General features: G+C 32.4%; 1 protein-coding gene across 5 annotated transcripts in view; it reads left to right on the forward strand.

The window, feature by feature from the left end:
* LOC120339619 (agrin-like) overlaps positions 1–11,635 on the forward strand; it is a 47,167-nt gene extending 35,532 nt beyond the window's left edge. For 2 of the 5 annotated variants that reach the window (XM_078116294.1, XM_039407784.2), the window contains 18 exons: positions 1,078–1,164; positions 1,746–1,793; positions 2,181–2,373; positions 2,761–2,869; positions 3,209–3,315; positions 3,723–3,848; positions 3,925–4,046; positions 4,567–4,704; positions 5,046–5,192; positions 5,634–5,751; positions 5,893–6,004; positions 6,347–6,463; positions 7,443–7,632; positions 7,787–7,889; positions 8,089–8,115; positions 8,350–8,574; positions 9,097–9,200; positions 9,867–11,635. In XM_078116294.1, the coding sequence (XP_077972420.1) occupies positions 1,078–1,164; positions 1,746–1,793; positions 2,181–2,373; positions 2,761–2,869; positions 3,209–3,315; positions 3,723–3,848; positions 3,925–4,046; positions 4,567–4,704; positions 5,046–5,192; positions 5,634–5,751; positions 5,893–6,004; positions 6,347–6,463; positions 7,443–7,632; positions 7,787–7,889; positions 8,089–8,115; positions 8,350–8,574; positions 9,097–9,200; positions 9,867–10,033 (2,240 nt within the window). In that variant the 3' untranslated portion in view covers positions 10,034–11,635. Of the gene's footprint in view, positions 1–1,077; positions 1,165–1,745; positions 1,794–2,180; positions 2,374–2,760; positions 2,870–3,208; positions 3,316–3,722; positions 3,849–3,924; positions 4,047–4,566; positions 4,705–5,045; positions 5,193–5,633; positions 5,752–5,892; positions 6,005–6,096; positions 6,136–6,346; positions 6,464–7,442; positions 7,633–7,786; positions 7,890–8,088; positions 8,116–8,349; positions 8,575–9,096; positions 9,201–9,866 lie in introns of those variants that run through there. The other 3 variants (XM_078116295.1, XM_078116296.1, XM_078116297.1) reach the window with 3 other exon arrangements.
* The last annotated feature ends 1,689 nt before the right edge of the window (positions 11,636–13,324 follow it).

Consider the following 13,324-nt stretch of genomic DNA (forward strand, 5'->3'; position numbering starts at 1 on the left):
ATTTTATTGTGCCTTAATTTTATTGTAATTTATCAATATCATTGTTTTATCTTAATTCCCATGTGTAGTATGAAAATTAAACCAATTATTTTGAATGATTTTTGCATTTGTCATTATGAAACAATGTTACAATATGTGATAAACATTAGAAAAAATTGCTTCGTTATGTGTGACGTAGAAATGTTCTGTGTTGATGTAATCTTTATGAAATGTGGCAACATTGCATGGTGGATATTTGAAGCAATCATATTGCCCTTTAATTTTGCATAAAACACAATATTCAATTTTATCAAATATGAAGAATGATGCTCATCAAATAAATGATGAATATTATTAATGAGGAGCACATGAAAAATTTGTAATTAAACATGATTGCTTCAATTTACCTGAAATTATTGCTGAATCAAATCCTAACCTTCCTTCTTTTCTTCTTGTCCCTTTCTTTTTGCTGCTTGCTCTTTATGCGTTCTACTTCTAATTAAAAGCAGCATGTGCTCTGTCTATGTTTTAAAAATACTGTATTTGAAAATGTACAAACTCAAATATAAGTGTATTAAAAAATATAAATAGATAGTGCCATCACAAAATTATGCTTGTAGTTCATTTTGACACTCATATAGAAGGACAATGCTGCTTGCTGATACTTCGCAAGATAACGCTTTCATGCTTTTGGGGTGACTCAAATTTCAGTTTCCATCATTTATCACATTCCTTCAATAATGTGATAAACTGGTCACATTTCTTTTTATGATCCTTTCACAATGTCATCAAAAATTTTAGGTGATAATAATGCATGTTCAAATAGGTAATGGTTAATCTTGTTTTGTGCGACATATTAGAAGCCAAATTTAACATGCGCAATGTATGATATGGTCTAAAATAGTACTTAATACTTACTAACTGTATTGTAAATCATTATCGTGCTGGAAAAATTTAATTTATCACCAAAGCACGATAAATTACCGAAAATCAAAACTTTGTTGAAAAAATGCTTATTGCTGCACTATAATGCACAACTAACGCAAATCGCTGCTATTAATATGGTAAAAAAACAGTGGGATTTGACTGCTTGTGCAGGTTACCAACCACGCGAGTTCTACAACGATGAAAGTGCAGACGTCCTTAAGACTGAAATTCTGACCAATCCTGTCAAAAAATCTGTGTGTAAGTAAAACCAGTATAGTACAATATATAATCAGAATGAAAAATTTTGCTTGGCATTCTGGGTAATTTTTTTCTTCGTCGTTCCAATATCTTTTGTTTGTTTCAGCACATTTTACTTGTTTCAAATATGCAGCATTTTTGTTTATCTTGGTTTGTGTTCTGATCACTAATATTGGAAAGCTGATGTATGTTCAAATGAATTACTTTACTTTTATAGACTAATGCTTCACTGAATTTCCTTCTTTCTGCTTTTTTCTTTGTTTGTGTCAAATATTGTTTTCTTTGTGTTTGTTGAAGCTCTTGCACTTCTTTTTATTTTGATTTTATTCAGCAATAATGTTATATTTTAGATTTGTCCTCGTAAGTCGAATAAATGACATACGATTTTGGTGATTTAAAATAAATTTCCTTTCTTTTACCTTAATAGTTACGATTTATGAGGACAACTCTGAGCTTTTCACATGCGTTGCACATTCTTATTTATTTTCATTCACAGAGCACTGAAATTTTTGATTTACTTTGCTTTTACTATTCATGCATATCTATTTGGCTTTTAATTTTGTTTATTCGTGTATTTCCAGCCGTTCGACCAGTTGTACCACCTTTAACCAACTTAATCTATATGGAAGGTAAGATGGTTTATATTTTACACTTTTCGTAAACAAATGGAATACCTTGTTTACTGGCTGTCAAAATGCAATTGTGGTAGTCGGTATGGAGTAACCTGAATAAGGTTCTTTATATTCATGAGGTCAAGATAATTAGTAAATAGGTAGTGTATTGAAAATACACATTGTCTTAAAGAAGATACGTTATCAAGCAGGGAAACCTGTGATTAAGTCTAACATTAATTATAACAGAAAAAAAATAAAGATAAACATTTTTAATTATAGCAAGTTAAATTTTATGTTTGTTCATGCAACTGGCAATAATATAAGATAATAATATATATCTGATCATCTTTCATTAGTCTTTTTAAATAAACTATTCAGCTTATAAAATCGATTTTTTACTAGATGATGAATGGTCAGTCCCACAATTTGGTGGGTCATCTTACATGGAATTCAAAAAGATGTCTGCATACAGTGCTGCAACAATTCATATGACGTTCAAATCTGTTGATTCAGAAGGATTGCTTTTGTATAATGGACAAAATACAGGAAGAGATTTCATCTCACTTGCTATTATTGGAGGCTATGTGGAATTTAGGTGCAGTTAATATATAAATTTGATAATTGTCCTTCTCAGAGTGCTTGATGACCTCTTTTTAAGAATGACTATTGGTTTGGATGGTAAAATTCCATCTTTATTTCTATATTTTGAATTTAAACACATATTTATGCATTCAGACTGATTTTGACATTACTCAAATATGATCATGATGTAATAGCCACCATAAGAACTTGTTCAAAATGCTTTTTGAGTTAGGTTGTCAACAGTTACTTAGAATCAAGATCATGATCTCTTCATTATCAAATACACCTTGCTGAAAGTTTGGGCTGTAACCACCTGAAAGCAACTGAATGAGAGTAAGATTTGTTCTAATTTGTTTTTCATTTACCGTATTTTTCTAATTTCTTTCATATACATTTTTAGATTTGATACTGGTTCTGGCCCATTATCATTGAGAAGTAACATACAAGTTAATGATGGACAATGGCATGAAGTAGTTTCAAGAAGAAATAGAAGAGAAGGAATGTTGATGGTAAAACATTTTATTTGTGATTTTTGTGTGACATAACAAGATGTGTAAAAATCTTGCATGATGAATGAATTAGAATTGAGATCTCATTAATTTTGTTGTATGTGCTCAAAAATTTATTAAACAATCATGCTCGTGGAAAAATTATTTTTCCTTAACTCTCATGCATTTATACTGTGGGAATTGTAGATATTTTTCTTGAAGATATTTTTCTCCCACTATGTCATGAGAAATTTATGGTTTTTCATTCACTCCCACCAATTAAGCTGGTTAGACTCCTGCTCTGGTACGAGGGAGTATATGCAGTAAAATTTTCTCACAGTAATTAATTCATAAATCCAGGTCGACAATGAACCAGAAGTTGCCGGAACCTCACCATCAACAACAACTGGTGTTAACTTAGATACAAGCCTATTTATTGGTGGAACTGTCATAGAACTACAAGACAGGTAAATAGTTTTCTATTGACTTCTTTATTTTATATTTAGCATGATTACCCAAATCTGAATTCAATTTTTGTTGTTGCGAGGTTATAAACATTGAAGAACTTCTTTTAATACTCACACCATGATATGGTATAATATTCACATTATACTGAGAAGCTAAGATCCGCATATCAATTTGTTTAACAGGCATATGTTATAACTGCAAGAATATGTTGGTTGTCCCATTATATTTTGGGCGTTTCGAGGAACTAACTTAATAGTTGGAAATTATACATGTAACATCTCATAAACCAAAAAAAACTTTGACATGTTATCAAACGATTTAAATAGAACTTTACAGGGACTAGATGACTTTAATACTGATCTTCCTGCTTATTTTATTCTAATGTTTCCACATATATTTTTTACAGTATTTTCAAGCAAACTGGGGTAACCAAAGGATTGACTGGTTGTATTTCTAATATTAAAGTTGGTGAACATGGTAAAAAGGCATTATCACTATCATCACAAAATACTGATGCAATAAATACATTCAGGTTTGTTATTTGACTATAATCTACTTTTTACATTCCAACTGAGTTTTTTTCAATGAGATATTTGCTTTTCATTTAGGGTGGCAGAATGCTCCCAATCACCATGCTTGCCGAATCCATGCCGACATACCTCAAAATGTTTTATCACATATCAGCTTGAAGAATTCACTTATAAATGTGATTGTGGATCAAGATATTATGGTATGTCCAAGTCTACATGATCAATTTTAATAACACTATTTATTACTGCACTAATATAACCTGCAATACTTCAATGCGAAACTAATTTGAGTAAAAGTTTTCAGGACATTGCATTTGACTCTTCCAAATAATCTATCAAAATCAATTCCACAATTATGACAAAATCGCTTATTAAATCATGCCATAGTAATAACAGAGTTGCACATTTCTTTAATACTCATAGAAGCAAAAGCAGAAGTGTACAGCATTTGAACAAGACATAAAATTGGATTTGCTGTGCTCCAATCAGCATAGTACTACAGACATTTAGCATTTGACCGAAGCCACACAAACCCATTTGTGAATATTCTTAGTTTGTCAATGTTCAATCATTAGGTATAGGATAAATGTGGAACACGGAATTGACTGAAATAAATGCTTAGTTAGATGGTTTACTAAAACCAAGTGCATTTGGGCAATATCTGCAACTTTAGTAACCTAAATTAGCTGACCTAACTGAATAAATTGTTTTCAATCGAAGGTGACAAATGTCAACATCGCACAACAACTGATACTTGTGCTTCAAATCCATGTCACGAAAGTTCAACTTGTGTAGAAGATGATAATTCATATAGATGTATTTGCCCTGAATCAAGAACTGGAACACAGTGTACTCGATGTAAGTGTTTCAAGTCTTTTTTTAGCAAACTTTTATATGAAAATAAGCTACGGTAAGTTAATTTAATAGTATAACAAGTTTTTAAACGGTTAACTATGCAAAAAAATGTATTCTAATGATAAAAGAATAAGCCTAGAAAAGAATAGAATAATATAGTGTTGCTAAAGTTATAAAAGCATATTAATGATATGTTGCAGGTGGTACCACTGCACATATTCCAAGTATAACTCAAGGTTTCTAAGCCCTTACACCATAAATCAAATCTGGTCCAACATTGTAATCGATTTGTTTCCTCTATCTAAAGAGCTATTACAATATCACCATGTTTTTGTTGTTTTCAGTGGTTGCAGATTTGCCATTACCATCTACAATGGAGCCATCTTATATGCCAATGTTTGCTGGTGACTCGTATATCCAACGACCATCATTAGTTGGTGTCGGTACAAAACTTGATATTGAGATTGTATTCTATACATTCCAGTTAGAAGGTATGATTTTGGCCTTAGTGTCCAGATTGGTTATTTTAAATCAGCATATATATTTGCCTCCATTACTTCGAAAGTAGACTCGTGAATTTGACTCTGGCATACTTTATGAAATTTTAATATTAGATACCACACTCTCTTTATTATAGACATTAGACATGCTATTATCCACATCATTTTAATGTATAGTATTTGAGACTATGCTATAAGGGACACATTCTCTATTTTTATGAGATACAAGTGTTTTGATACCATATCTTTAAATAGGAATTACAAGTCAAGTCTTCAAGTCTTGACTAACAAAGATAAATGACGTTGAAACACTATTTGAGTAAAGCTTTTCTAATTTATAATAAACTCTAATGAAACATCAATTTTCCTCTTTGAATTATTCAATAATTGTGCTGATATAAAATTTTAGATTGTTGTTTTTTTTTTCGACAGGACTGCTCTTTTATAATGCACAATCAGATTCGGGCAAAGGAGACTTTGTTGCATTAAATTTAAGAGAGGGATATCTTGAATTTATGTATGATTTGGGTGAAGGACCGGCAATCATAAAGTAAGTACATTATGCACTACCCTGCCTTGGTAATACTAATATTTAATTAAATTCTTGTTATGATTATCAAAACGTGGTTGTTTCATCGTTCGTAAAATCTTTTGACCATTTTGTTCATCAAACATTTTTTTATATATTCAGGAGCACTGTCAAGGTTTCACTAAATGAATGGCATGTTGCAAAATTGTCTCGCATTATGAAGATTGGTGATCTTAAATTGGATGATGGACCCATCGTTAAAGGAGTATCACCGGTACAATGCTAATATTAAATATAAAATAAGCCTCTTTTGGACACTTCTTTTGTTTAAACATTTTATACATTTACTTTTCATGCTTGCTGAAGAGATCAAAGGCAAAGGTTTGTTGAATAGTGGTTTGATTTACTACAATCTGATTACTGTATGTGATATAAGAGTCAATTTCGTGTTGTCCAATAGTACCATAACTATTCAATTTAATTAATATTTTCATTTATCTTTTGCACACGTATTTTCAACTGAGTGAAATCTAATTATTCACCATAAATAACTTCGATATATACATGAATTCATGACTTTCTGTTAGTTTTGATGTTTATTTAAAACTTTTCACAGCACCGCCATTCCCAACTTAACCTGGGAAGACCATTATACATTGGCTCAGTTCCTGAATCTGTGACTGTTCCTCCAAGAACTCACATAACGACTGGACTTATGGGAGCCATTCAAAAGGTAGATAATGTGTCTTGTTGTTCAGTTAAACTATATTGATAATAACCTGTACCAATATGTGGTAAAACAGTCACCATTAATTTACATCAAACAAAAGTAATTCGAGAATTAAAAATAAATTTTGTTTCATAGATAAGGAAATAAAGATTTTATAAATAAACATGATTATCTAAAAATGTGTAGACTGATTGATACCTTGGTAGTTGAACGACTTGATATCCGAACAATTCGATAGTCGACCAAAAATATCTGGTTGATGACGTCATTGTGCACAAAAATCAATCCCATTGATCCCACAGAAATTTGCTCAAACAGTTACTGATATCAAATTTTTAATGTTTATCTTTATTAGTTTTAATCTTTATTATGCACACATTTACATACTTATTATTGTTTAGTTACACGTTTTGTTAATATTTTCGGTATTTTGAAATGCGTAAGAACAAACTAAAAATATTACCATCGATTTTTATGGTGCAAAAAAGTTTTGATTCTCCAACAAGTCGGCAGTCGAACACTAATCCTGAACAAATTATGTTCGACTACCGGGGTATCATGGTATTTGTAAAATCAAATTTAGTATCCAATATTCATTTAATGACTTCTCTTTGTTTATTCAAATTGAACTGTTAATTTAGAATCTAATAACTTTTACATCATTATGAAATCCATCTAAGGTTAGCTATGAGCTCTCATCCATTTACTGTTAGTGTGCCAACCTGACAAAATTTCATGCTCAAAATTTTCATTTCCCAAGAACTTCAGTTCTGTGGAATTCACTACATCACACCGGTAGTTGTTTTCCTGGTCATATTGATATGAATCAGTGTTCACTAACACTGATTTCTACACTATAATTCGCTAGACTGTCAGTAGCTCTCAGTACTTCAGGGGTCACCTATAATTTCGATCAGAGATCAATCTCCTTTATTTTACAGTGTGTGACATTTATTTGAGCAAATTTTATCATATATTATAGTTTGTTGTGAATGATGTTGAACTTCCGCGATCCCTTGCTGGAGAAAATTCAGAATCGTATCACATTCAAGCTTTCAATGGTCATGCCTGCTACAGACAACCTTGTAACAATAATGGAGTCTGTGTACCAGTCCTTGGAAATTTTACCTGCACATGCAAAACTGGATATTCAGGGCAACTTTGTCAAAAAGGTTTGATGAATTGTTTGATATTCATTTGGCATTTTAACATTTTACTTGAGGTTCATCAAAAATATGTCTTAGAGTTCTGTAATTAGAATGGTTGTGCATTTTCTGTTATTTACATTTATCAGTACATAAATTTGAACATTTTTTTAATTCCCAGTTGAAAAGCCTGAAGAAATTCCAATGCTTCAAGACTCGACACCGCATGCAGTATTTTTTGATGGAAGGGTCAAGGCACAATATAATAACTTCATCACTAGGAGGTAATTCATTTGATTATTTACTGCCGTTTATTTTTTTCATTGTACTCAGGTGATAAGATGCAGTTGCTTCAGTTATGGTCAGTTTATAAACTATGAAGTTTTCTTTAATAATTTATGGATAATTTTTGTATGCTAATTACTATCCTCATTATTAAAAGTTGGTGTATTTATATTGTTCAATTTGTTTTGCTTTCAAAAGTGGAGAATCTGAAAAGATCATGAAGAAGTAAGAATATATTGTGTTGTTCATTCTAATTTATGTGATTGATATACTGGTACTACTATATATGGGTAAAGCTATTTCATTTTCCGAAGTACCTTGTTGTTAAGATTTTTGTCATGCGAAATAGTTTTAAAAGTAATTATTGTATAAATTACATAATGTTTTGGGTACCTCACTTCAAATTGCAGGATACCCACTTCGACATGTAATTTCTCACATTGTTTTATTTTGTAACAGGGTCAACTCATTAAAAAGCAACCACTTCGAACTTCAGTTGAAAACCACAGCTCACCATGGTTTAATATTTTATGATGGCAAAGCAACAAAACGTGGCGATTACATAGCTTTGTCAGTTAGTTATGGCAGACTGCATTTAACTTTTGATCTTGGATCCGGTCCAGCCAATATTGTATCTGATTTAATGGTAAATGATGGGCTATGGAAAACTGTTAAAATTGTCAGGTAAGCTTAGGAATTAGGATACTTGTGTTTGTGTCTTACCCAATGATCGTTACCTACTGTTGTCTGTGCACAAGAATAAATTTAGATATATCTTGTTTTACATCATTGGTTGTCTACGACTTTTGTATCAGTAATCTACTCACTTCAGTTGACAGCTTGCAACTTTGCATAAAAATAGAAGGACTAAGAATTTCATATTTTACGACTTGTCTACGACTTTTGTATCAGTAATCTACTCACTTCAGTTGAAAGCTTGCAACTTTGCATGAAAATAGAAGGACAAAGAATTTCATATTTTACTTGCCCAGCTATTGTCGAAGTTCTCAATGTTCTAATGATGATTTCTGCTAGAATAAATACAAAAATGAGTAAAATAGATAGAAGTTTTGGGTTCCTTATTCTCAAAAACTTGCGGACTATACAAAATTACATTTATGAGAGGAAAAAGACATCATTCCATTTTTTGATGTGTTGGTTTTGCTATATTTGTAAATTATCAAACACATTTTCATTATTTTGCAGAAATGAACATCGAGCATCTCTACAAATAGAAGAAGGAACTCCTAAATTAGCATCTGCTCCACAACTCACAAAATGGCTAAATACTGAAGGAATGTTATGGCTTGGTGAGTGCACTGGAGTTTTAGCACATTTTCTGACATTCTTTTATAGTTATTACACAAAGAGTTCTTATATTCTAGAACAGGGTTACTCAACTGGTGGACAGCAGTCCGAATCCGGACCTTTGGAGTATTTGATTCGGACTGCACCTAATTCTTTATTTTGATCATTAACCAAACTTTTGAAGTTTCATTTTATAAAATGACTTTTCTTGTTTTGAATATATCCGAAAAGAACTATATTACCATAATAAACAATCTCGATTAGCTGATACTCATTAGCCGGTCGAGGAAGTGCGCATTTAAGGATGCCGAAATATAATTTCTGGAAACCTCGGACGGCCGGACCCAAATAATTTTAAAGTTTTGTATGCGGATCTTCTGTTCTAGAATGCGGTTTTGGTCTGTTTGCTATCACAAAATATTAGGTATTTTTCTTAATGTAACATTTAACTAAACCGAAATATGTTGCATAGCAAGAAAGATGAATATTCACTATTTGCAATTTTATTTAACCTCTTAGTCGGAAATGATCAATTTAATTTAGCTGTTTAGTTTAATTTGATCTGCAGGGATTTGATCGGAATATACTAAATAAAATATGATAGCAAAAATCGATTCTTGATACCTTGTCATTCTTACCTTGAATTTAATTTCTATTCCAACTTGCAGGTGGTTGTGAAGCTGAATACATGCCACCTAGGCATCGAGGACTGACCAAGTCTTTTTATATGGGATTTGAAGGATGCATCCGTAGATTCCGTATTGATGGAAATCTTTTACAATTACGAGAAGATGTGTTGAACAGACCCGGGTTAGCCACATGCCAAGACCGGTGACACAGCACTTTAAATCATGTCATCATAGGTACACGTGTGTATAATAAAGTTTCAACCATGTTGTAATATCAAACAGACACGGATAGCATTGACATGACACAGTGGCAGGGCAGCGATGCCATTCAGTACATCATCCCGAACCCCGGGATGTCAAAAGGTTTTATTTGAACGAAATAATAGTTCGTCTTACACCTAGTTTTTTTCGAATTTTAAAATATGACACATGGAAGAGGCCGTTTATTTGTCTGCCCATGTGTTTGTTATTTCTGAGTCTAAGCATTGTGTTTGACACGGACAGGCAACTGGACAGGAGTTGCCGCAAGTCTTAGCCCTATGAATTTTTCTTTGAGTCTGGCATAAATATGATAATGCATTTATTTATTTGCATGCATATATGCATATAAATTTATTTGAATGTGGATTCTATTGAAATTTTTGAAACATATTTACCGGTAGATACATAACGTTTGACATCCCCAACATATCCCGAAAGCAACTCAATGTTTTTATTTTCTTATATTTTTGTGAATTTTATGCGACATTAACAACATGCACTATTATGTTAACAATGTAGACACTTAATCTTGTGTTTTGAAGTCACGATGTGGCACATTTTGTTTGAAAATTAGAAAATTAATTTTAGTTTGTCATGATTGCTTGCATATTTTATCTTAGAATTATTAATTTTTTTTCTCATTTTTCATATTTTATTACATTTTTAAGACACTATTTCAGGTACAGTTCCATTTCTGAATTATAGATGTTGGTATGATTCATGTCAAAATGAAGCTATAAACCTATCAGAAAAATTAAACACAACTTATGAATTAGAAACGTAACATTAAGACAGTGTAGTAGTGGTGTGGCACATTCCATGTTTTAACAGACCTGAACTGAAGTTATGACAATTTCCACCTTATAATATTCCACTCAACTTGAATAATAGGTCTCTGATAGCTAAATCCTATTTCCATATTGGTAAAAATGAATCTTCATAGGTGACAGACTAATGCATGAACTTATCTTTGTCTAGGCATCTTATCTTTATACCTCACTGACAATATTTATAATTAAGCTGTCCTACTACTAATATGATTAGCTCCCTATTCCATATCACTGCAACTGTAAAAGGTTTGAAGCGAGAGCAGCTTTAGCGTCTTAGCCTAATAGTCTAACTCTATTATATGGGAATATCCACATAAAAATAAAAGTATAATGCCACATTCCACTATCCCAGAAAGACACAACTATTTTTTTATTTCTTTGGATTGGTTAGTATTGTTTTTATTAATAATTTTCGTGCATATTATTTAATAACATCATCTGGTGCAAGATTGAAACAGTCTCTGAATAATTACTTTTTGGCAAAAACATTGATAAGTTTACATGCAGATAATGTAAAATAAGATTCGATGTCAACATTGATCTGGAACTTTTTAAAAGATTCCGGTTGTTGAATTTCGGTTGTATGAAATACATATGGCGATTTCGTTTTTGAACTATTGATTTAAATTCAAGTAATAGTGATAAAATCTACTCATCCAAATATTCAGCATATTGTTTTTGTTATTCTGCTTAAAAATAAATTTTATTGAGTCCGTATATTGATGTTCAGTCTTTGATTGGTAGTCATTTTAGTAAATGTTGACTTGTCCTTCAAAGAAAAAAAAGACGTGTCGCGAAGTCTATCATATTTTACACAAAACGCTATGAAACCCATAGGAATTTCGTTCAATAAATATTTCTTTATACAATAGTGATGCATCGCCATCCAAACGAAAATCTGATTGCGATAAAACGGTCTAATCACATGGCGAAGCCGGTCGGACTCTATTCCGGGTTACCAGTCTATGTCGCGCATGGATTAGTTAGCCATTCCAGATTCCCGATTTTGAAACGTGAAAAAAACGTAAAATTAATGGTAATTTTCACGCGTAACGGCGCGCATTAGAATGTTTACGTCTTTCTACGCGCATTTCTGTCGGAAAAAGTAACATTTTTTGCATTGAGGGGGGCGTGTGCAGTAATAATTAGAGGTGTGACGTCATCAAAATTGTCAATTGAAGCCTTGAACTTATAAATTCGGTAAATAAAATCGTGAATTTTAGAGTAACCATTCTTGCTATAATAGTGGTTTTGGTGTTGTTCTGTTGGAAAATAACACAAGAAAACGTTGGAATAAAATTAATTAATTACGAATAATTATTAACCCTCTACTAGACACAAAATATCGCAAGTTCAATGGAATTTTGGAATTTTGGCTTATATATAAAAAAAAATTTTTTAAAGGAGTGCGTTTTTCATATATTGCTGAATAGAACTCTAGCACACGCTTTAAAAAAGCATGATTGAATCTTTAGAGCTTGATGGTTGACAAAAAAATAACCAATGTAAAATGGCACCAAACCGACCGGCTGTGTTGTGTAAAAAAATATTCAATTCATGACAATTGAGAGAATTTAATTTTATTTCTATATTAATTCCATTGTGTTCAACGTAACTCGCTGTTGCCTCGACTTACGACAAAATAAAAGCATTACTATTAATCTGTGGACAAAAAAGTGAAATAAACTGCCCGATTATGTTTAGTTTTGATACCTATTTTTACGATCTTGCGAATTCGTTATCGCTGTTAGAGATTTACTAAAAAAACGGAGAGTAAAATTTAGTACAATAAAAATACGCATGACGTGCAGTATATATAGTAGTATATCGCAAATACGTATTTATCGCTTCGAAATCCCCCCGGAGTGTCTCCTGAAACAGTTATCGCGATTATGCCACTCGTTAAACGAGTCAGAAGAATTTTTCGGCTCATAATGGATAGGATAGGATAGGATTTATATATTTATCCCGGGGGAGAGGAAAGCCGATAAGACGGCTTATCCATATGGCGAACCACGGCCTCTCGTCCGGTTACCATTCCAAGTCGGGTATGGGATTAGTTTCACTGTATTGTTTGTTTTCGGAAGCATGGACTTGGTGGTGGAGGAAGCCGTAACCGACCAGCGGTTACGTGAACCACCCAACGACGGCGAGGAGTCCAGCAATCCTCTCGCACATAACCATCCCTGCATGGGATTCGAACCTGCGAACCCACGCAGAGTAATTAGAGGTGCGGTGGCGAGCGTATTCCTAACGCTTAGCCCGTTGAGCCACACCGCCGCGCCGCATGTATTCAATCCATGACCGATAGGGCCATATTTAAAATGTCTCGCTTTATTAATTGAATTATGTTAAAATCAATTAGCGGTTACGTCGAAAAAAAAGGAACATTACTTTTCTAAAATA

The sequence above is a fragment of the Styela clava genome, chromosome 9, assembly GCF_964204865.1.
Source record: "Styela clava chromosome 9, kaStyClav1.hap1.2, whole genome shotgun sequence".
In the NCBI taxonomy this organism is placed as follows: Eukaryota; Metazoa; Chordata; class Ascidiacea; order Stolidobranchia; family Styelidae; genus Styela; species Styela clava.